At 43.6% G+C, this 25,573-nt stretch overlaps 1 protein-coding gene across 3 annotated transcripts in view; it reads left to right on the top strand.

The window, feature by feature from the left end:
* The window catches only part of adam22 (ADAM metallopeptidase domain 22), a 493,639-nt gene that overhangs the window by 430,235 nt on the left and 37,831 nt on the right, over positions 1 to 25,573 (top strand). For 2 of the 3 annotated variants that reach the window (XM_078538421.1, XM_078538420.1), the window contains exons 25-28: positions 4,805 to 4,895; positions 19,049 to 19,066; positions 19,859 to 19,969; positions 21,521 to 21,621. In XM_078538421.1, the coding sequence (XP_078394547.1) occupies positions 4,805 to 4,895; positions 19,049 to 19,066; positions 19,859 to 19,969; positions 21,521 to 21,621 (321 nt within the window). Of the gene's footprint in view, positions 1 to 4,804; positions 4,913 to 19,048; positions 19,067 to 19,858; positions 19,970 to 21,520; positions 21,622 to 25,573 lie in introns of all 3 variants that reach the window. The other variant, XR_013576156.1, reaches the window with a different exon arrangement.

Genomic DNA, 25,573 nt, shown 5'->3' with positions numbered 1-25,573 from the left:
AAAGTGTGGATTTGATCTAAGGGGCATGCCTCCAATGCGCACAGGGCACCGCCCAAAGGATGTAACTCCCCCTTTCATCTTGCCCACTCATTAACTTTAGTGAAAAAATGGCCTTTCCACTCTCACCACCTTCCATTGCCCGGACTATTATGGCAGTGGAGGCAGATTGAGGTCCTTAAGTGACCATTTATTGGTCACCCAAGGGCCTCAATAGGCTTGAGAGTGGATGGGCTAGTGGGCACCTTACCCACCCTCCTTATTATGGGGACCAGGATGGGGTGGGCGGGAAGGCGATGGGTTACCCACATGCCATATTCTACATGCCTTTTCCACCGAAAACTTGCCCAACGGCGGGTGGGGTGGGGGGGCCTAAAATCCAGCCCTTAAGCTCAACCATCATAGTTTTTTTCGTGTATACAGACCTAATAGGCCAGGGGTGACAATACTGACATGCCTTTGCTGATGGTTACTTACATTCCTATCTTAGCAGAACATTTTACACAGCATATTGTTGTAAACTAAATGGCAAGCTCATCTCCCATTTCACTCATATTGTACATACAGTATAGATACAATATACATACAATTTTTAATGGGTGACAGCATTGGGTTTCTTTTTTCAAAGAATAACAAACTGAATTGTCGGTTATGATCCTAAAATACGAATTAAAATCCAATGTAGTAAAAACAAAATGCAATATTCATTCATCTCAAAACATAGACCTTTATCTAAAGCTGTTCATCCGTTGTGAGTTATTTCTTTGAGTTGTCAGATTTTAGGGTTATGCTAGCTTTTTTGAGTTTATTAGGTTAACACATATGGGTAATGTGACAAAATGTCTAATATGTGTTATAGTGTTGGATTTTGTCATTGTTATATGTTGTTAAAGAGCAGATTCACTAAGAAACAAAAGACTGTGAAATACAGACATTGTGTGGTTGGGAGTTGTATATTTAAATTTCTGATGTCCTGGTCATTTATCCTTTGGTTAAAAAAAAAACATTTCCCAGCCTATTCTGTTAAAATGAATAGTCTGACTGAAGCTATCAAACAGATAGAGAGAGGAGACGGACTCCATGACTGGTAAAGCAACTAACTGACAAATAAATATTCAGGGAACATGGCCCCAATATTAATGGGAAGAGGGGGAAGGGTGGGAGGGAGCTTGGTAGTGGCAAAGAGCCTGAAAACCAGGACATAGGGGCACCGGACTCATTTGAATAAATATGCATATACTCCCACCCCACACCTGGACTGACTGCCAGGCCGGGTGGTGAGAGTAGAAGTTTGGAGGCGGGAGGCCACAGCTAGGAACCCATTAGAATCATCCCTGGCCATCGGAGGTGGAAGAGGATGGCTTTGGGTAGGATCGCAATTGGGAGGGAGAGGTTGGCCATAACCCACCATGGGTGGGGAGGTCGGTGGCGTCCTTTCGAGGCATCAAGAGAGCAATTCTGTTCCTCCTGGCCAAAAACAAGCTTAAAAACAGGTAAAGTTGTAAAACTTTTCTGGGCCTCTGCTGGCTCCTCCTGCCATGTTTCTGCTAACAAGCAATAGATAGCTTGGAACTCCACCTGTGGCGAGGTTAAAAATATGATGCTGAACTCATGACATCATCTGACTGTCACTTCAGAATCTTATGAAGGTCCCTGTTTTTAGTGGGAGGCTCGGCAAGGGCCTTTGTCACTGCTGTAAACAATAACAAAGCAGGAAATGTAGAAAGTTGGGGTCAGGTTACGGGATTGAATATTTGACTCCACACTCCTCCTGTCACACCCCCAACCCCCCACCCACCCTCCTCCTGCCTTTCAAGAGCTGGGGGTTAAAATTGAGGCCCATCTGTCCCATACAGAGTATGTTGCAGTTTAACGCTACAATGTGATTGAATTTTTTAAATTCAATCTTCCAAAGAGGATTGGTTAACCCACTAATTGCGAGGGGCTTGATTCTGACTATTGGGCAGCTGACCGGTGGAGTGTACTTTTGGGCTGATGCCACCCCAGTCAAAATTAAACTCTCACCCAGTGAACCCAATGAATGTAAAACAGATTGAAGGGAGGGAGTTTAACAGGGCTAAATTTGGAATCATGCAAATGATGGGAGGATTATTAGCCAAGGTGTTGTTTGGGCTCAGAGAAGGGTTGAACCTTGATTTTGGTCATAATGATTGAATACAATGGGTCAAGGGAGAGAAGTCATTTTCTAAGATTGCTGAATTCTAAATAGAGTTGATAAAAATCAACCAAATAGTTAGCTTCCTCTTGGAGAGCTGGCAACTAAACTACAACAAGCAAAAAAGTAGTGGAAAGGACTGTTCACAACAGTAATGAGAAGTCTTTGTCAAGGGATGGCAAGATGCAGTTGCTGCTGGGGAGGCAAGAAAATAGCAGTTAATTCTTATTAGTCTGACAGATTATACACAATGATTACAGTAAAATAACTGTGGCCTTAGCTGGTTTAGGCAGATAAGAAATAGTTTTATTAACATAATAAATTTGTTAATTGGAAGAGCAGACACAATCAGAATATAATTACATTTTGCCCAGGGGAAGGTGACTCATTAAAATAGAACCTTTTCACAAAGGCAACAGTTATAATCTAGAAAGACAAAGGGAATTTAATAAAACAACATCTCTTGCATTTTGATTTCTAACATGGTGCACATTGTGCCCAATCTAACTTGAATTAAAACTTCCTTATTGTACACATACAAATATCTAACTAGTATTATAAAATGTAATTACGTGACTCATATTAATTGTGTGGCTTTACAAATTCTCATTTTGTTAGTATCACTGGGTATGCAGGACACAGGGCCATAATTTGCTGACAAAATATTGGTGAGGCAAATGATGCTCACCATTGTTCAGTGCAAATGCTACAAAAACTTCAGGTGAGGACAGATGTATGGTTAAGCTCAGATATCCAAAAGCCTGTCATAATGACATCTTGGTGACTGGTTTACCATTGAATCGCACTGAATGGTGTGCAGTTGCAGAATTTGCACGGTAACTATGAACTAAACTCACCACAGAAAGTTAAGTCATCCTTTTCAGTCTAAGTAACCTTTCATGACATGATGGGTGTTAATATCTGTAAAACAACTTCCCTGTCACTGAAAATTATCTATTATAAGCGCGGGTCTCATTTTTTCGGCTGTTGGTGGGGATTATAAAAATGTAAGAATTTAAACTTAAAACAATGATTTTTTTAAATGTTTCTCTCTCCCCTAATCTAACCTTTCTTTCCCTTTATTTATTTTCCTGTACAGAGTAACAAACGGAAAAAAAAATTACCTCCGCGCACCCTTAGTGGCAGAGATAATTAGGTGACATTGTATGTAGTATTAGATTGGTTTTACTAGTGTTGAAGTTATTTTGAGAAATTTGAAACTAAACTTAAAATTCTAGTTACCAGTTCATTATAGAAGTACTTGTTCTTATTACCTCTGCCACTGAAGGTGGGCAAAGATAATGTTTTTGCTTGTATACAATATATCTCAAAAGCTAATGGGTGGATTTCAACAAAACTTGGTACACAGATAGGGTATGGCCCAAGGAAGAACTGATTTGTTTTGGCAAAGATGCAGTTCTGGATCTTGGAATTTTTTTAATTATCCATCTGTTAACATTGAGGGATAGAGTGAATAGACTTTATCTTCTAAAATGTTATTGATTGTTTTAGAATGATGTGGGTTGTTTCAGCTGCTAAGGTGCAATTTGACACAGTTGTCAAAATGTGATCAGAGTTTTCAGAGCAGGTTGTTGGATGTGAATTGGCCTGAAGCCTTCTCAGTGAGGTGGAAGCCCTTAATAAAAAGAGTTTTTTGTTAGCTTTTAGTTACAGAGCCTCAACGAAGAGCTGCATAATTGTAATAATGTTGAATTAAAACAGTGAGGTGGAATGTGCACTGTAATGAGTGCCCACTTCAGTTGTTTATTTTGTATTTTTGTAGATAATTCTATCCACTACCACAATCTGAAGTTGTACTTAATAGTACAGAAGTTCTATCAAGCCTCTTCAGCCCTAAAATATTTCACATCTTTTGTTCTTAGCTAGTGCTTTTTTTTTTGTTGGTGATTCAGTACATTTTTAAGAATTTGATGTAATTATGAAGAAACAACTTTATTTGAAACTTGTAGTCCCTATTCTCAGAATTCCTATGATCTTCTCACGGATCTGAAACTTGCAAACCCTTGGTTTGAAGCGGTAGCTAAAAGATCTTATTAATTTACCAGGAAGTTCAAGTTTCACACTGTAAAATACCTATGCAATGGACATACTCTGAGGTCTCTATCTTAATGCGATATATTCATAATAAAAGTAAGTGGCTCATGCAAGCCTGATCATTTCTTAAATCAATATTTACAATAGATCCACCTGGCTTTAATTATTTAAATTTTGTGTAATCCTTATTTATTTCGAAAGTATTGGTAATTCTGCTGTTTTGCATAAATAAATGGAAAAAGATAAGAATTGTTCAGCATATTATACTGTATAAATCTGCAAATAGTCATATTTTAAGATTTAATAAGATTGAAAATTAATCAGGAAATGTAGCATTTATTTCTGTAATAGACTGGGAGGATATAGAGGCTTCATGAAACCTATTAAGATGCATTAATACCTGAAATTTCCTGGGGGAGTTCCTCTGATCAATCACTGTAATTTTGGTAGAAGATCGGCAGAAGCCTTGTTTATGTATCTTAATACCAATATGGAACATAAAAGGGTTGAATTTAAATGGTTACTTACTGATTCCTCAGGAAATTAATTGATTGTGTTCCTTCCCTATTGCCACAGGATCAGTTCGAACCAATATTATTATAGGTGCCATTGCAGGGACCATCCTGATGGCAATTCTAGTCTTGGCTGTTGCAGCATTATTTTACAAGTAAGTATCAAAACTTTGCCCTTGTATTGCTGTGTGACTTTCTTGATCTCATTTCCACATTCTAGGTAAAACAACAACTACAATCTTACGCACTAGAATTTATGCTGGCGGAATTTTCTAATTGTGTTACACTCACTAAGATGTATTTTGTTACCTTCATTGATCCAAATAAATAGTAATCACGTAACACTTCAGATTCAATTTCATAAGCTCATGCTACTAGGAGGGAAGTTCACCCACCAGCCACACATTTGGGGCTAGATATTGCGGGTAGCGTGAAGCAACGGCATTCTCATTGACCTTGGAAAAATCTGCCCAAAAAGATCTAATGGTCTCAGTGCCATGGATTTCTCCTTTCCTAATGATAGTTGCCATGTCAAGGGAATCTCCAGACAGCAGTGATGTCAGCAAGTAGGGTAAGAAACCAATCATGGTCCAAACATGAACAGAAGAGATGAACTGAAGAGGTGAGGCGAGAGTGACTACCCTTGACATCAAGGCAGCATTTGATCAAGTGTTGCATCAAGGAGCCCTGGCAAAATTGAAGTCAAGGGGAAACCAAAGGAAAAGCTCTCCACTGATTGGAGTCATACCTAGTACAAAGGAAGATGGATGTGGTTGTTCCAAGCCAATCATCTTAGTCCCGGGATATTGCTGCAGGAGTTCTTCAGAGTAGTGTCCTAGGTCCAGCGACCTCCAGCTGCTTCATCAGTGACCTTCCTTCCATCGTAAGGTCAGAAGTGGGGATATTTGGAGCTGATTGCAAAATGTTCAGCACCATTCATGACTCCTTAAGATACTGAAGTAGTGCCAGTATGCAGCAAGACCTGGACAGAGTTCAGGCTTGAGCTGATAAGCGGCAAGTAACATCTGCGCCACTCAAGCATCAGGCAATCTCCAACAAGAGAGATTCTAATCATCTTCCCTTAACATTCAATGGCATTACTATCACTGAATCCCCCACTATCAACCCCCTCGGGGTTATCATTGACCAGAAACTGAACTGGACTAGCCATATAAATACTGTGGATACAAGGGCAGGTCAGAGGCTGGGAATTCTGAGCTGAGTAACTCACCTCCTGGCTCCCCAAAGACTGTTCGCCATCTACAAGTCAGGAGTGTGATGGAATACTCTCCAATTGCCTGGATGAGTGCAGCTCCAACATCACTCAAGAAGCTCAACACCATCCAGGACAAATCAGCCCACTTGATCGGCACCCCATCCACAAACATTCATTCCCTCCACCACTGATGCACAGTAGCAACAACATATACCCTATACACAATGTACTGCAGCAACTCACCAAAGCTCCTTTGATCGCACCTTCTAAACCTGCAACCTCTACCACCTAGAAGGACAAGGGCAGCAAACACATGGGAACATCACTACCTGCAAGTTCCACTCAAGCCACACACCATCCTGACTTGGAACTATATTGAAGTTGCTTCACTGTTGTGGGATCAAATCCTGGACCACCCTTCCCAGCAGCACTGTGAGTGCACCTGCACCAGATGGGCTGCAGCGGTTCAAGAAGGTGGTTCACCATAAACTTCTCCAGGGCAACTAGGGATGGGAAATAAATGCTGGCCTTGCCAGCTGCCCCCATATCCCATGAAAGAATATTAAAAAATGATTTATTGTCGCAGACAGCAAACCAGGAATTTTAAAACATTGAATCCCTTTACTTTTAATTTAAATTTTAAGATAAGGAAATAAATTATGATTGGATTAAGGGGGAAGCTAAAGGCCTGGATTTTTGACTGCACATCAGGTGCACAGAGATGGGAGAATCCCCAGCTCCGCGAACCCAACTTCTATAAATGTGGCCCGCACTTATGAGTTTTGGTCCAGGCAGATTGACTATATTAGGAGTTGGGCAGGGCAGGTGACCCCGGAAGTAGGGAGGGGTCGGAGAAGGACCCGGCGTAGGTTTTGAGACTTGGGCAGATATAAAAAGCGGGCCTTCAGGAAGGCCCATTTCGGAGGTCGGAAGGTGATGGTGAAGCCCCCACGTTTTGGAGATCTCATTGACTTGTCAGGTGAGTGCTGTCCAACTGTTAGCTGCGCCTGGATCGGATGGCCAATCATGGGCCTTCCCTGGAAAAAAAACCATCATTGATGCTGCTTATTCACAGTGTACTGTACTGAAGCACTAAAATCATGGAGTGGATTCACAAGGTACAGCCATGGAGATAAAGACGTTCGGCAGTAGTGTAGCTGCTGTGCCCCAGTGGATGAATGATGAATAGTGCCATGGTAATTACCCTATCCTCATGCCCTCTTGCCACCCATCTATCAGGATGTACCCACACAGTTGAGCCTTGACCAGTTTCTTCACATCTGCACACTGTCGTGGCATGACAGTGTGATTAAGAGGGAGTAAACCAGTAGGGCTGTCAGTGATCATGGAGCACAGCATGCTACCTTGGAGTGAAAAGCACTGCATCCATGGCACCAAGCATTTGTGCAGAGCTATTTTCTCCACCACAACTTAACAATAATGATATGTTCAAAATGGTTAATGCGTGTAAGCACACAAAAGCGACTGAGAGCATCGTAATCTGAATGGCTCACTATCCTTTTCACCTTATATTTGTATTGTTAGAATCTCTCACAGAGGAGATGCTGGGGGAGGGAAGGGTTCAGCTGCCCCAAACTTCTCAGATCGCGTCCTGCAAGTTTTAGTCAAAGAGGTCCAGAGGAGGAGAGCAGTCCTGTACCCGGTTGGCCACCAGCCACCACAATGAAGGCTTGGATTCAAATTTCGGCTGCAGTGAACACAGCAGGAGACCACAAGAGGTCATGGATATGGTGCCTCAAAAGGTTCAATGACCTGCGTTCCAGCAAGGTGAGTAGCTTGGCTCATCCACACAGAGGTTCAGGGGAAGGGTCGTGTCTACGTGCTGCAGCTCAGGTGCAAGACCTGGCACATACCTCTGCTTTAGCATTGAGACTTGTATGTGTTATGCTGCTCTTGTAGGTGCACACAGAACAGATGTGAATGAGCACTGTGAAGCACAGACACATTGAAGAGCACTATATATCTCATGCATGCACTATATATCAAGCTAACATGAAATCATGTTATTGTTGTAGTCGAAAAGGGCGTAGAATGCCAAGGTGATGGCCTGGACTGGGGATGGGTCAGCCTGGCTGAAACCAGTTTGCTCAAGGAGGCAATGGAAATAGCCAGGGTGCCTGAGCAGCTGTTTATTGGTGATGATGAATCACTGGTAGCAGGTAACAAAGGCAGTGGTAAATGCACTTTGGAACATGGTGGTAATGTTGGAGGTCATGCTGTCACTTCACTGAGCACAAGGGGACAGTGACATGAGAGTGCAAGGATGGGGTTGCATCTTAAGGGTAGTGCGGGCATTGTTAAGGCAGTTGCGTGCATCATAGTGTGATTTCACAGTGAGAAAGGTTATACCTAAATAACTCCTTTCGTGTCTCACACAGGTCCCAGCTCTGCTCACTCATGCCCCACCCCCTCCCTGGGCTAGATCAGCCCTCGGGCCTCAAGAAGAAGAGGAAATTTCCAAGGATGCACATCAAACAACCTCACAATCTGCCAACTCATACCAGCACGTTGGAGAGATGTAGCGGGCCGTGTAGAGTCGGTGGCACAGGGTAAAAGGTACTGCACCAGAGCGCAGGAGGAGGTGTCAGAGTGAGAGATATCTGTGCACCATCCCCCTTGGAGGAGGGAGGAAAGTCACAATGATGCTCCAGCGGGCAGGAATGTGGAGCTACACTATCTGGACAATCGGGAGCAGATGTGTGGATATCTGGCAGAGTTCCATGAGACAGTGCGGGCTCTCACACTGCAAATGCGGAATCCATTGCCTTCATGAGCTCCACATTGTCCCTGGGGCTCAACTGCATTAGCTCCAGCCATGAGAGATTGGCCACTCTCATGGACAGACACATGTAGCAGTATTCATCTTGGATTGGAAAGGATGCAAGTAGCATGGATCAGTCCATGGATCAGAGTATGAACATTGACATCCATGAAATGTATGAGGAACTGCATACCCTGAAAAGGATGGTCACACTGTTGGCACAGCAGTTTAAGGAATGAATTACTTCTGCGCACCAACATCCAGTCCCATCAACCCCACCTGAAGGCCAGCTCGGGGCTGTGCAGGTCACTGAGGAGGGGAAGTGCCGAGAGCTTCTCAGCATCCTCATCTTCTTCCATCTCCCCAGCTCCTCCACCAGAGCCCTCATCTGCTGCACAGGTGGGAGTGGCCATGGCTGCCCGTGCAGAGGTGAGCCTGCAGTCTGAAGGAGGTCCCCAACAGGCAACTGCATGACAAGGCTGTCCACCATGCTCCTCATTGCTGTATTGACAGAAAAGTGAGCAGCCTGCCTCCTCCACCTCCCGACAGGCAACACTAGGAGCACTTCGTAGGAGTGTGAGTGAGCTCAGTTCTCGCCTAGAGAACTATTAGGTTCACCATGGTGACATTTTTCACATTGTAAATATTACAATTGAACACTTTATCGATATATGTACAGACACTCGCAGATGACTCAGTATGTGTTTGTACACTACAAAACTCAAAGAAATGTGAACATTATGAAGGGCATTCTTTTCAAGGATAATGAAGATGGCATTCTGAGGTCCATCTTGCAATGATGCCATCAGGAGCAAGGGTGTGACCATATTTGTGAGGCATCGGAAGACATATTCCTTCTCTGATGTATCACATAATAACCTAATGTTCAAAGGCTCAAGCACTGAGATGCTCCTTGCTTCTTCCATTGTACATCCATACTTAACTTTAAGGGAGGCTCAATATGAAGAGTCCATGAACAGATGCAGGTCAGCAGGTGCATCTCAAGCATGAGTACTGAGCGCAAGACATCCATCTGCATGGCCGTGTTACTCATTGGCTTAGGTATAAGCATCTCAGGTCGAGATACCATATATGCTCCAGGGAATATTGCTAGTCTGCTATCCCAATACTTTGGCAGCATTTGCATTGCAGGTGGAAGAGGATGAGCTTTGTGTGGTAAGCCGAGGTTTATGAAAGCCAGGAATGTTGCTTATGCCACCCACTGAAGAAACTGGACCATTGCCAGAATGGATGGTGCACAATATCATTCAGACCTCTGGTTGCACAGTTGTGGGCTTATCCTGCACTATATGCCTTATCTGCATGTATGTTGGCACACACAATCATTGCAGCATATATAGGGTGTGAAGTCTTAAGTCATAATGGCAAGTTCATCATTAGTGGACATGGTTTGAGTGTGCACCAGATGGAAGCTTTCATGCCTCATTTACAGGCACTGTAAATCTGTGAGGGAGCCAGGTTGTGAAGGACTTTTTACCATGTGCATTTACAATTTGCTGAGGGCCATGAGTATAATGGTAAGGATTGAAGTCAACTTATTTTATCTGATTCAAACTCATTGATGTTGTTTCTCTCCCCTATCGGGATTGGACATTCCCCTGAGTAACTGTGGCGTCAGTGTAAAAGGTTTCTTAGTTGGAAATGACTTACCAGGGACTGGCTGATGGCAAGTGTGAGATTGGAGGACCCTATGGGTATCGATTCTTCACAAGGACCAGTCATGTGCTGAGCCCTTCCTGCACAGAGTTGGCCATGGCTACATGGCCATGCCTCCCAACTGCTCTGCCATTGACAGCCTCTTTGTCCTCTTCCGTTTCAGAATCATCTGAATGGACAGGGGCTTCCTCCTCCTCCTCATCATCATACTCACCATCCTCCCTCTTGGAGGTTGGAACTCTGCCCATGGATCTTCCTCTTCGAATTGTAGGCCCCTACGCTGTGTATTGTTCTGCAGCGTGCAGCACACCACTACAATTATTGATAACCTTGCTGCTGCACACTGCAGAGCTCCACCTGAATGATCAAAGTAACTGAATCACATTTTTGGAATGTCAGTGGCCTGCTCGGTTCTGATCCTTATGACGACATGGCCGCTGTTGTAGTTGCATTCTGCCTGAATTTGAAGGCTCCTAAAGGGGTCATGAAACAGGTTCTTAAGGGGTACCCACTTGTCCCCTAGAAGCCAACCACTGATCTGTGAAGGTAGCTGAAATAGCTGAGGGAGTTGGGAACTCCTCAGTGCAAAGGAGATGTGGCAGCTACTAGGGAACTTTGTACACACTTGAAGGACAACCTTATTGTGGTCACATTGAGTGAGTGGAAGGACTTTCGGTTGACAAAGGCATGTTGCGTTGGGGCCTTTATGGCAACATTGGTGCAGTCTGATGGAAGCCTGCTAATTTGGCAAAAGCCATAGCTCTCTGCGTCTGAGATGCCAAATCAGCAGGGAAATTAATGTGTTCCCCCACACAAGCAAGCAGGACATTAGTCACAGCCTTAATGCAGCTGCGTGCTGCTGACTAGGATATTCTAGACAGGTCTGCTGCTCAACACTGGAAAGAGCTTGAAGCATAAAAATTGAGAGCGATGGTTATAGCCACTGTCAGGACATAAGGATCGATAGAATGTGGTTCAAGTTGTTGGTGGACCATGCAACATATGTCCATCACCACTTCACGGCTTAATCTTAGTCGTCTCTGGCACTGGTTCTCCTCATATTTAGGTAGGATGTCCGGGGTCAGTACATGCTTCCCATAGGGTAATACTTGGTTCTCCTCCCTCTCATCCTCTTCCTTCCTGATGCGCGTGGTGCTACCTCTGCCTCCTGATCTTGTGCCCTCCCTCTGTCCTCACATTGACTGGCTTCTATTGGTGTCTATGTGCAACGGTGCAATGCCCATCTCATATCTTCCTTTGCACAAAGCACATGCGCTCACCTCAAGCACAAGTTCTTGCTGGCACCAGGGTGCATAAGTCAGTAGGGGCAAATAATGGGCGGAATGACCGATGCCCACTGGTGTCAGGCATGTTCGGTGGTATGAGCGGACAATATGGTGAGAAGGCCAAAAATCAGTTTCACGACATCATGAAACCAGTTTGCGATCATCTAGTCCGCCCGCCGATGGCACGCTGCGATCCCCATCATCGGGCATCAGGAACCTCATTATAATACATCAGCATATCATTATAAGGCCAGCCCGCCAGACTCATCTGTCCCCACCAGGTGGATCGTCCACCCAGGTTGGCAGGAAAACACACTGATGTAGAACACGTCTTGACATGTGTGACATGCAGAAGGTGGGACTTACCACCAGGACCTTGTTCACATTGCGGACATCCGAGGAGTATGTGATGCTGGAGCCTGACAGCAATGGGATCCTGGAGGAACGTCCATGGCCTGCTGGGTGGATTCGCATGGATATGGCTCTGGTGCGAAGCAGCTCACCGAAGTTGGAAAGTCACCATTGATGCTCACAACAAATGATGGTTGAGGGGGTGGGAGAAGAAGGTCTAGGATCAGCTGGGAGAGGAAGAGGTGTCGGGGGGTTGAGATTGAGGGGGGAATGAAGATGTCGGGGTGGTGAGGTTGGGAGGAGGGAATGAAGGTGTTGGGGGAGGTTGGGAATGGGAGGAGGGAGTACAGGGCAGGAGAGGGTAACGGGAGAAAAGATGGCAATTGGGGAGGTAGGTGTAAGGGGGTGGAAGGTGTAAGGGAAGGAGTGTGGAGAGTGGAAGGAATGGGGAGAGCGAAGGGAGTGGCCCACATTAAGCCCCTCACTCACTTTGAAGAGTGTACCATCTCACTGACTGGTGAGGTCGACAGCGAACGCCTACCTGAGGATCCTGCAACACATCATCCCTTCCTCAATGCAATTGTCAGTACTCTCTGTCCCTGCTTTTGACTTTGCTGCCATGCACTAATTATCTCTACTTTGGTTCACAGGGAGCTCTGCCAAGGGACTGATACCCTCAGCCAGCCACTCCCTCAGCTGCATCTAGATCCTCATCTGCATCCGAGAGGACACCTCCTCCAGTGAAGAGGTGGAAATAAGCAGCCCAAAAGACCCATTACAGCGCTTACCCACACCCTCCACCAGCGCACAGACACACACCTCGGTGGGACCTAGATCTAGTGCAGGCTCGGGTTCACAATCTGGAGGTCACCACACGGACACGTGTCCACAGCAGGAGGAGGCAGGTTCAGCCGAGCTCCCCAGCATTCAGAGGACTGCAAGGGAGAAAGCATCTGTGAAGTCGGAGTCAGGTATGGACCTCTGGATTTGGCCTTCCAACTCATCTTGGAGAGTCAGCAGAAGGCGGGAGAATATCACGTAGAGCCAACAGAGTGGCATGCGAGTCGCAGGAGTGCATCCGCCTGCTCTCTGATGCAGTGGTGCCCACATGTGCACGTATGAAGGCCTCCATGGGGACAGTTGCAGATGCTATGGAGACCCTGGTCCAGCAGAGCACAGAGATATGTGTAGGCCTGCACTCTCACGTCCAGAAGGCATTCCAGTGATGCATCATTAAACCTGGGGGCTGCAGTCTTTTTGCCTTTCATGGACATCTTCCCTGCAGTAGTCATGGGCTGGAAGCACTGAGATGTATGCACGTGGCTGGACTTTAAATATGGCGCCCGGCATGTTGAAGCGGCGAGGTGAAGGCATGGCGGGTGAATGAGAGCCGGCCCGCCATTGAAACGGCTTGTTTCCCGGGAATGCATAACTAATACGGCAGGTTTGGGATGATACGGCGTGAAAAGCCACCATTGCGGCTGGCGGGTAAAATGTCGTTTTACCCACCCGCTACTGCACTTATTGCAAATCTGGGACGATTCCGCCCAGTATTGCCCTACCAAATCCAGCAGCCCCACCCTTCTACACCCTAGGGTTTAAGCCGGCCAGTTAGTATGTTTTTGCCACTTCCAAGCCAATAAATGCAACTTCAAAGAAATCCCAAATTGGTCCCTTCACCTCTCTACAAGCGAACCCTGGCTATCCAAAAAATTCACAAAGTTCAGACCTGCTACTACCAGGTCTGACCTGGGCACGTCATGTTTCACAGTCCTCCATCACTAAAATCACATACGAGTGGAGGCAGCTACTGATGTAAATGGACAGCTGCCTCTGCAAGACACACATGCGCAACATTCTGCCTGCCCCCATTCCCATCCCCGTGAAACTGGTAGGTGCTGTGTTCGGGGTGGACTTTATATTTTTTGGCTCATCTGCTATCTTTGCAACGATGGAGAGTCTCTCCTTTGTTGCGAAAATCCAGGTCACAATATTCAAAACAAACTTTAAAAAGAAATTACTTTAAAAATGTGATTTTTTTTATCATAATGGAGAAAGTTGACATTCACGAATATAAAATTAACTTTTCAGAGCCAATGAGAGAGCTTAGCAGTAATCATGAAGTTAAAAAGCCAGTTACACCTCATTCAACAAGTGCTACCTTTCAACAGTTTATCCGTGAGACTACAGAGTAAAAGTGGAGGTTTTTGTGTATCCACTGATTGCTCAAGATTCTATTCTGGGAGACCTCAGCAGTGAAACTTGTGAAGAAGCAGTGAATCACTGACAACAACAACTGGATTTCCACATTATTCTGCACATGTGTGGATTCCCAGGACAGAATTTTTGCCCTGATATGGGAGCAAGAACATAGACGGGCAGACTGTATCAATCTGCAAATTGTCACATTTTCACATTTAAGAGCATTGAAAGTTAATCAGGAAATACTCCAAGTAAATAACATTTATTTCTCTAATAGACCGGTAGGATGTAGCAGCCTCATGAATGGGACTGGTGCAAGAGTATTTGCTGCTCCAGGCGAACCTTCAGCCTACTCCCCCCACCAACCTCACAAATTAACTTTCGAAAATGAATACACAAAAATGATCCCACTATCACACAACTACTAAAATTGTCAAGCTCTTGGGCAGTTATTATCCAGAACCTACCCTCAGCCCTCGCTCTGGTCTTAACCTCCGACTGTTCTGCTTCTGCAGCACCATGTTCCCTTGGCATCACTCACTAGATTTGTGCACTCTGCCCTCGCACCTCTTGCGAGATCTCAACCCACATCACCATGAGATCACCCAGGAGATTTCTGAATGGCTGAACTTGAAAACGCGGAACTCTTAGTCTTAGATTGCCGGCATTTTCAACTGGTGGCACCAGTCATTCCCAACAAGCATTCCTGGCAAATGTTGAATGCATTTAAGACTGGCATAGACAGATCTTTGGTCTTTCAGGGAATTAAGAGATACAGGGAGCAGGCGAGAAAGTGGAGCTGAAGCCCAAGGTTAGCCATGATCGTATTGAATGGCAGAGCAGGCTAGAGGGGCCTTATGGTCTACCTCTGCTCCTAGTTCTTGTGTTCTTGGCACATGGCGAGTGAAGAAGGCAGCTGAAAATGGGCTGAAGGGCAACCGCGAGCAGCTGAATCAAAGTATCAAAACCAATGGCACAACGGAAGCATGAGAGGTGGTGGCAAAGAAGAGAATGGGCCATGGGATTGCGGGAAAGGAGGGAGACGATTGGAGGATCAGTGACCATTGGCCAGGAGGGGGCAAGGAAAGGGTAAGCAATTGGATGGTCTGGTCTATGAGCACACGTATGTGGAGGGAAACGGTCAGGAGGCTGTCATTAACGAGCATGTTGGGGTGGGGAGGGGTGCGGAATAGGGAAAAGAGATACTCCCTGCTGTAATTGCCTGCTTCAGTAAACACCAGAGTGACTGAACTGAAATTACATAGTGCCCCACCCCAGGAACTTGCGGAAAGTTGCTCAAATCATTTTAAAGTTTCTGACAGTTCAGCTTTTTGCCAGTGTTGCAGCTGCCAGCCCCGAAACCTTGTTGCCCTAGGCAACTGCCTGGTTCTCCTAGTGGTTGCACTGGCCCTGCTCATGAAACCTATTAAAATTCATGAATGCCTGGAATTTCCTGGAGGAGTTCCTCCAATCAGTCGACATAAATTTGGCAGGCGTCTCATTTATGTTTTCTAATATATCCTATTCTAAAGCATCTATTAATACTGTATGAAGGACTGGAGTGAGCGATGATGTGAATGACTTTGACATGAAATTAAACAATATGGAACATTTACAGATTGAATTTAAACGGATACTTACTGATTTCTCAGGAGATTATTTGGCAATTATATACTGCCAGCCAACATGCTGGTTTTCCAGCATCATCCCACCCCTGAACCATTTTCCCAAAGGCCGGATCAGGGGCAGTATGGTTACCTGCCCGCAATCAGCGGTTAGCCAACAGAGGTAAGTTAAAGGCCAATTATGGCTAATTATCAAAGGCCAATTGGAACTTTTCGCATGACACCTGTCCTTTTAATTCTCCTGTTTGTCCTTGGCCTACTGCAGGGCTCCATTGTAGCTCAATGTAAGCTTGAGGAACAGTACCTCATCTTTCAACTGGGCACTTTGCAGCCTTCTGGACTCAACATTGAGCTCAACAATTTTAGATTGTAACTTCTGCATCTGTTTGGTTTCATTTTTCCTTGCTGGTTTGTTTTTCTTCTCATTTCTCCCTCATTTTCTTTTGGACAGCAGTATTCACAATCCTGTCATTCACACCTCCTCTAGACACATCTTTTGTCACTCTGCTTGTCCTATTACCACTCCCTTTGGCCTTGCACAATGAAATTTTCTCTAATCTAATCACTCCTCCCTTACACCCTATCACAGACCCTCCCTTTGGTTCTTCTTCCCTCCTTCCATTTGTTCAAAACCTAGTACATTTCTAACTTTTCTCAGTTCTGATGAAAGATCACACACCTGAAATGTTAACTGTTTCTCTGTCCACGGATCCTATCAGACTTGCGGAGTATTTCCAATATTATTTGTTTCTCAGATTTCCAGCATCTACAGTATTTTGCTTTTGTTTTGTTCTAGCTTGAATTAACACTCAATTTTCTCTGTCTTTCAATAGCAAATCATTTTCTTTTTGGTCAATAGGTAACATTCTTGAGTATTGCGGAAAAAAGACATTTTGTCGAAGCTTTTCACCTTGCACTCATCAGGACAATCGCAACCAATGTCAGGGGAAGCAACAACTTTATACTGTATGAGAAGAGAGTGCTAATTGGTTGGCAGTTGGACACTGATTGGTAGAGATGTTGCCATGGAGAATGGAATTAATGGTGATGGACAGTTAACTGCCAAGCATTTTTTGAAATTTTAAAACAGGCAGCTTGACTCTGATTGGTGAAGGCATTGCCCTGAGGAATGAACCAGCGAATGACTATCACTTATTTTGTTTAGTTGAAACAGGTGTAATGTGTGTACAGGATATTTCTGTATGCAGACTGGTGCATTATTACCTATCTCAAGGACAATTAGGGATGGGAAATAAATGCTGGCCTAGCCAGCGATGCCCATATCTCATGAACGAATAAAAGAAAAAATGACTATAGGTAACATTCTATTCACTTTGCAGGATAGCTTCACATGTTCACACTGGCAAATTGGAAATTTAGCTGTGCTCTGCCCATAATCTTCTGGCTATTAAATTAAACGGTCTGCCAGCAGGAACAGGTAGTGCCGACTCATAATATTACCCCTTATGTCTCTATAAAATGCCCTTGCTCTGCAGATTCACCTAATGGGAATGCTATGCCTTCCATTTACTGTAGCACATGGAACTTGCAGACTGTCAGCAAGGAAGGAGCAAACACAACATCAGTGTTACTTCACGCCACAAAGTTGGGTGCCCTTTTGTAAGCATTGAAACAGTGTGGATGCTGATGAAGCAACTTAGCATGTGGAGTACAACCAGTCATAATTCTGAAATTTTTCCACTCCATGTCATATTACATTGCTCTGCTAAGCCACTAAACCACTTGTAAAGGGTCATTAACATGTTGAACTACAATAAATAATTACACATTATCGCCATTCCAAGTTTGGAGTGGGGAACAGCTATATGCTTAAGCAATATCAGCAATAAAAAGTTCTGTGCATAACCAATGCCTTAAATGAAACAATAAAAGATATATTTTACTGTCCAATATTGATTCTTCACCTAAAATAAAAACAGGAAACACCAGAAATACTCAGCTGGTCAGGCAGCACCTGTGAAAAGAGAAACAGAATTAACGTTTGAGGCCGATGACCTTTGGCCAGAACTGGCAAAAGTTGGAGATGTAATAGGTTTTGAGCAAGGGGTGGATGGGACAAGGATATAAGGAAGGTTTGTGATAGAGGTTGAATGACAGAAGGGTTAGTCTTACAGTGCCAGAAGGAATGGTGATGGGGAAAGAAAAGAAACAAAGAAACAGAAGAGGCGCCAAGGATAGAAGTGCTGCTGTCTGAAAGCAAAAAAAAAGGAGGAAAACTGAAACATGCAAAGAAAAGGAAACAAAATGGGGGACAAAGTTTACAGTCTGAAATTGTTGAACTCAGTGTTGAGTCAGAAGGTTGTAAAGTGCCTAATCGAAAGATGAGGTGCTGTTCCTCAAGCTTACGTTGACTTCATTGGAACAGTGCAGCAGGCCAAGGGCAGAGATGTCAACATAAAAGCAAGGTCGAGAATTAAAATGATAGAATTCTTCACCTTCCTGATCTGCTAAGATCAAAGGCTGGAAGAATCTGGGTTTACAGATCCTTGGTCCACTTACCAGCAAAGGGGACACAAGTTCAAGTTGAGGGGCAGGATGTTTAGGGGGGATGTGAGGAAAAACTTTTTTACCCAGAAGGTGGTGACGGTCTGGAATGCGCTTCCTGGGAGGGTGGTGGAGGCGGGTTGCCTCACATCCTTTAAAAAGTACCTGGATGAGCACTTGACACGTCATAACATTCAAGGCCAAGTGCTGGTAAATGGGATTAGGTAGGTAGGTCAGGTGTTTCTCACGTGTCGGTGCAGACTCGATGGGCCGAAGGGCCTCTTCTGCACTGTGTGATTCTGTGAAATGTATTTCAGAGTTGCAAATTTTCCCTTCGATAATGTGACCAGGACTGGCAGTTATTCCCAGAAATCCTTGAAGACAAATTCAGAATCACATTTCTAGAGCAAAATGCATTACCTTAGATTTTATGTAAGAAATGAAATTACTACTTTGTATGTAAAACTCTGGCAATGATTCAGCTGTGAAGTAAGGGAATGAAAGATTGATTAAGCAAAAAAAGTGTTTGAATTTTAATTGCTTTATTATGACAATTCTTCATATAATATTATTAGCATTCCAGTTCCTAAACTAATTTTTTGTCATGAACATGCTTTAATTTACTTTTTTTATTTGCTTGCTCCCTCTGCTTCATGTTTGAAAGAAACTATCGAGAAAGAAGGTATGTTTGCTTAATTTTAGGGTACTATTGGAGACTTTATATGTTTCCTTTTAGAAGTCATTGCATTTTACTGAAATCTTTCACTATGACAGATAATTCATAATTAATCATCAGGCTTACCTTCCCAGTGCACCCTTGCTTTAGTCCATTGTATACCGCTGGTTAGTCCTCCTCCTCCTCCTCCTCTTCATCTTCCACATTTTCTTTCCCAGCAGCAGTTCTGTTCCAGCTAGGAGCTGAGAGCTTGGCATGCAAGTTTCTCAGTGCTGGCTTTCAGTGCTGCTCTGTGATCAGCTATGGGAATTGTTCATCGGTGTGCCACAAGCAGGCCTGCCAGGGAATCCCCCTGAGATTCAGTGCTCTGTGCTGTGAATGCTCCACTAATCAGGATGGGGAAGGACTTAAACAACTTAGGCAAAATGACAACAGACACGTTTGAATGCCAGTTAAGGCTGGAATGCAAACTTACAACCCACTGGGTTGGGAATCTGCCATTCCTCTAGAACTATTGGGCTGCCCAGCACCAGATACATCATGGGAACATACACCCATTGGCTGCTTCACTTTTATGCTTTTCAGACTACTAATTAATTTACAACTTTATCTTTACAGCTTTCATTTTCCACATAGCCTGCTTTTAAATATGTTGCTTGTGATACCATGCAGCATAACATGAACCAAATTTGAATTTTGAACACAATTATTTAATAGAATGTTATGAGGGATGGTGGTTCTAGATGTACTTGTGCCGGGTTTGATGGCTCTTCTTTCCTACCTTCTCACTGTTTGTAGGCAAATGCCACAAGGAGACTATGTCAAAAAGCCTGGGGAAGCTGACTCTTTCTATAGTGATATACCTCCTGGAGTCAGCTCAAACTATTCAGCATCTAGTTCTAAGAAAAGGTCTGCATTTCTTTTTCAACCTATTCTTTTACAAGCAACAAGCAGATTGAGTTAATTACATAGCAAATAGAGTAAAGCAAACACTATATGAAGCTTGAGCTTTAAACCATTTTATCCCAATTTCCCCCTGTGTGTTTGGGGTGCTAATGCAAAAGCTGGTTTTGTGTCCAGTTCTGAATTATATTCGCTTTTACAAAGGCACCGGAAGACCTGCACCTGGCTTGAGGGAAAGTGGAAGGCAAGTTGGAATGGCCAGGGGGTTTTTTTGGTCAATTTTTTCTGCTTTTTAGAAGTAGCAACATGATATCCAAGCTGAGATGAGGCCCATGTATAGCATTTATCAAGTTTTTACCTCAACAAAACTCCTCAGGCTTGCAGAGAGGATTCAGGTACTTTAATCATCTTCCCTCTTTTCTAAGATTCACTTCTCTCCTCTCAAATGGCAACAGATAATGCCATATCTTCCAAGTCTCTTGAATTCACACAGAATTTTTGAGGCTGAATTCTTGAGTTAATTGAAAAGAAACTGGCAGCGTCCATTTTCTGGCAATGTGGTGTACAGGTTAGGGAGACCTAACTGCTGGGTAGCACAGACTACATTAAAAGTTCAAAGGGAAACTGAGGTAGAATACTGAGAACCCAGAAAGAAGGCAGCTTAATTGTTAATGGTGAGAAAATACACACAATCTGAAGTGGAGCAACGAGCAGAGGAACAGTAAGTAATTGGCCACCACTAGGGTGTGATTTTTTTTTTAGTGTTTGTTTTCTGCAATTTTTGTTCACTCTCAGCATGCCCAGTCACCATATCTACAAAACACATACCAGGTTCCCTATCAGTGTTCTGCATTCCACCACCATGGGTCTGCACTTTGAATTTTGTTGCTCCTGATTGATCCTATACAACGCGCATGAGTATACCAGTCACTGCTGATTGACTAAGGCCTGTGCATTGATGAGGATATCTGGGCTCTCACCTCATATCTTGAAAGTTTGTATCTAAATCTGCTGTTATCCATTCTTGAGAAAAAAATATGGGCATTTAGGAGGGACAGGTGCACTCAAAAGGATTTAATGAATTGTGGAAAAATGTGCAACATGCACAATTACCTCGGGAGTGCTGTGCATTTGTTCCTCCTTTTACAGACCCTGAAATTACCATGAACATAAGCCGATATGGCCCTTAGTAGTAAAAACAAAATGAGCTCTTGCAAACAATAATAGAGCACACAAGGGGAAATTGTGAATGTGCATAGCACTCCATGACTTTGCACAAGTGCTCTCAGGCGAATCTTGCTTGTGAATCAGCTATAATGTAATGAACTGCATGCACCAAGGTAAGCACACAAGGGCCCTCATTCCAAAGGATGCTCCTTCAGCTAAATCATGCAAGTTTCCTAATTTAAATTTTCTTGGTAATATACTAAAACAGATACAGCAACATCTCTGTCTTGCTATCTTAGTACATTACCTTGGGGAAGCCAGAGAACAATCTGGAATTTCATTGTAGGGTCAGAGTGAAGGGTTACCTCACATATACTTTTAATATTTCAGATCAAACGGGCTTTCTCATTCGTGGAGTGAACGGATTCCAGATGAAAAACATATTCCAGATGTTTGCGAAAATGGTAGACCACGCAGTAACTCCTGGCAGGGTTAGTGTTATTTTAATTTTTTATGTACTTATAATGGATAATATTGATTTACAAATTGTAGGTCACTTTTATAATGTAGGAAAATACAGTTGTAATACAGGAGGAGCCAATTTGCACATGACAATGTACTACAAATATCATTGTGTATCTGTTTTAGTGGTGTTAATTTAGAGATAAATGTTAGCTTGGAAATCTCAAATAAAAACAGAAAATAATGAAAAAACTCAGCAAGTCTGACAGCATCTGTGGAGCGAGAAACAGATTTAACATTTCGAGTCCGCATGACTCTTCATCAGAGCTAAAGAGTAGAAATTTATACTGTTTAAGAGGGGTGGAGCGGGTAAAAGAGGATAGGAGGTCAGTGATAGATGGGGGCTAAGGAGAGATTGACAAAGATGTTATGGACACAAGACAAAGGGAGTGTTAATGGTAGTGGTGAATTCTAAAGAAGGTGGTAATAGTGGCATAAAGGTAAGAAAGCAGAACAAGGGTTAGCACTCTGTGAAAGAACAACATAGAACAAGTGACAGATAGCGCTTAGTTGGTTGTGGGGGGGGGCGGGGGGTGGGGGTTGGGAGGGGGCAGTGGTTGGGGAAAAAGGATAGAAAAAGAGATTTAAAAAGGGATAAAACAGTGAATAAAAAGAAATAAATAAATAAATAATTTTTTAATAGGGGGTGAAGATAGAGGAGAAAGCTCATGGTCTGAAAATTGTTGAACTCAATGTTAAGTCTGGAAGGCTGTAAAGTGCCTAATCGGAAGATGAGTTGCTGTTCCTCCAATTTGTGTTGGGCTTTACTGGAACATTGCAGCAGGCCAAGGATGGGCATGCGAGCATGAGAGCAGGGTGGTGTGTTGAAATGGCAAGCGACAGGAAGGTCTGTGATATTTGTGGCCAGACTGAAGGTATTCCGCAAAGCAGTCACCCTGTCTGTATTTGGTCTCCCTACGGTAGAGGAGACCGCATTGGGAGCATCGAATGCAGTAGACCAAATTGAATGAGGTGCAAGGGAACAGTCCTTACGGAATACTGCTGGGGGTGGGGGTGGGGTGAGGGGAAGATGTGTTTGATGGTGGCATCATGCTGGAGTTCGGGGAAATGACGGAGGATAATCCTTTGAATGTAGAGGCTGGTGGGGCAAAAAGTAAAGACAATGGGGACCCTATCATGGTTCTAGGAGGGAGGAGAAGGGGTGAGGGCAGAGTTAGATAGATCGTATACAGTTGAGGGCTCTGTCAACCATAGTGGGGTGAAACCTAGGTTAAGGAAGAGGGATGACATGTCAGAAGCGCCGTTTTGGAAGGTGGCATCATCAGAGCAGATGTAACTGAGGTGAAGTAATGAGGGAATTGGTTAGAGTCCTTACAGGAAGCGTGGTGTGAGGGGCTGTAGTTGAGGTAGCTATGGGAGTCGATGGGCTTGTAAACCTGGAAGTCTCCTCTGCTCTTTTCCCAATAGTAGAATTGTTTATATCCACTTAAGAGAGTAAGTGGAAACTTATTTTAACATCTTATCTGAAAGAAAGGCTCTGAGAGTGCAACCCTTTTTCAATCAACTTGAATTATGCACATCAGTGCCCCTTGCTGTCAGTCATGTGTATTTGGAGACTAGCGCACTAGACATTAGTTTGGAACCCTGCATGATATAAACATGTGTGGCATTAGCCATACCAATGTGAATAACATTGCATTATCAACATTAAATGTCATCTGTCAGGTGCACAGCCATAACCCATCATATCAAAATTTAGGACTGACAAGCAAGGAAGAAATTAATTTGGATTAAACTCATGATTGAATATTTAAATCTCTGTTGATCTTGGTTTTATCACATCTGCATCCAACTCATTCAAATTTATTTACTTACTGATGATATTATTACTAAGAAAGAAAGAACTTACATTTATGCAACACCTTTCAGAACTTCAAGACATTCCAAAGCACTTTGCACTCATGAAGTGCATATGAGCCAGCACACAAGAGAAATGCTCTGCCTTTCTTCGAAATAGTGCCATGAGATTTTTCACATCCACCTGAGAATGCAGTCAGGACCTTGGTTTAATGTCTAACCTGAAAGTCAGTGCAGCATTCTCTAGGTACTTTACTGCACTGAGGCATCAATCTAGATGATATGCTCAAATCTCAGGAGCGGATCTTAAAACCACAGTGTTGTGACTCATAGGCGGGAGTGCTACCCCTGACCTCTGATGCATAATGCATGGCTGCACACTCATGCTGGTGTCAGGGAAACTGGAGAGTTTAGGGTATGCACCCAGTGAAAATCTTTTGGTATTCTTCAAAGTAACGAAGGAGTTGGAGTTTGCACTAGCAGGTTAGGTAGAGCAGAGACATTAAAGAACAAGTGTCACTATGAGTCACCCTTTAAAATATTTTCTTTTAGATAATCGCATACATTTTAGTTGTCTGAATCAATATCTAGGACTGGAGGAATGCTGGAGTATGCTGCTCTGAGGGGAACCATTTACTGACTGACCAAACACATACTTCAGTTAAATGGCCCTCTCAAATTTGAAGCAAAATACTGACTGTGGAGGAATATAGGTGTAGTAGTAGTGATCTGCTTAAGGGCAGGTCGGCTGCTCATTTCTCTACACCTCGCATTCTTTTACTTTCCACTTTAGTTGCTCATAGTAGCCTCCCATTTTCAATTTCAAGTCGTCTAACATCATTAGTCTTTTTCATCCTCTTGATCTACATCCCTCTAATCTTCCTTCAATCACCTTCTTCAGAAAGTTCTCATACATTAGAATATGGCCGATCCAATCTTGTTACCTATTCTTGATGATCTTGTTGTTGCTACACTTGAAGGACACCATGAAGCCGTCTTGTATAAGTTACAAGAAGGTCTTTATTAACAATACTGAACTATGTACATATATACAGTAGGTAAGGAGAAGACTCCATACTAGGTCCTTACACATTGCTACTCATTTCTAGACTGGCTCTAACTCGAGGTCATGTGCCTTCTTACATCACCGTATGAACAGTATTTTACTCAGTCTGATGTTAACCCTTTATGCACCAGATCCTTCTACTACACCTTCTTACATGTCTTTATATCCTGGATAGAGGTTGACCTTAGTTTATTTCTATTTCGCTTCAAGGTTTACATTAATATAAGTCTTGTGTGGCAACTTTAATGTTACAACTATAAACTATTCTAACCCTATGTTATTTCATTATAAACATAAACAACATTAATATTAATGTCATGCATTAACTCTTACTACCCCATCTCACCCCTTCAAGCCCTTGACATCAGAGATTCAGATGGTCTGGAGGGCTAGTACTGCTGCCATGTCTTGTTTGCCATCTGGTCGGGTAAGTGTCAGGTTCTAAAGGTTCTTGCTCTTGGCAGTGGTTTGGGGGTTGCGCTGGGATGTAGGCATAGCTTCATTCACTTCTTCCATTGACGGATGGTGCCCCATGTCTGGTCGTCCTGGATGGTTTGGCAGTTATTGGAATAGTAGAATAGACCAGATCAATGTGCGGCTGGAGAGATGGTGTAGGAGGGAGGGATTTATATTCCTAAGGCATTGGGGCCGATTCTGGGTAAGATGGGACCTGTACAAGCTCGATGCATTGCACCCCAGCAGGACCGGGACCAATGTCCTCATAGGGATATTCGCTAGTACTGTGGGGAAGGTTTAAACTAGAGTGGCAGGGGAGACACAAGAGAGGGAAACAAAGGTACGAATGAAAGACAGAAAAGTAGAAAGCAAAAGTGGAAAGCAGAGGAAACAGGGGTTGGCAATAAATAGGGCCATAGTACAAAAAAAGATTAGTGAAGATAAATGCAGGCCCCTTACAGTCCAAAACAGGAGAAGTTATATTAGAGAACAAAGAAATGGCAGAGCAGTTAAACAACTACTTTAGTCTGTCTTCACAGAGGAAGACACAGATAACTTCCCAGAAATACTAGGGAACCAAG

This window comes from Cetorhinus maximus, chromosome 3 (assembly GCF_964194155.1).
Source record: "Cetorhinus maximus chromosome 3, sCetMax3.hap1.1, whole genome shotgun sequence".
Taxonomy (NCBI): domain Eukaryota; kingdom Metazoa; phylum Chordata; class Chondrichthyes; order Lamniformes; family Cetorhinidae; genus Cetorhinus; species Cetorhinus maximus.
Note: the sequence above shows the minus strand (reverse complement) of the source record. Positions and strands in the feature narration are given on the sequence as shown.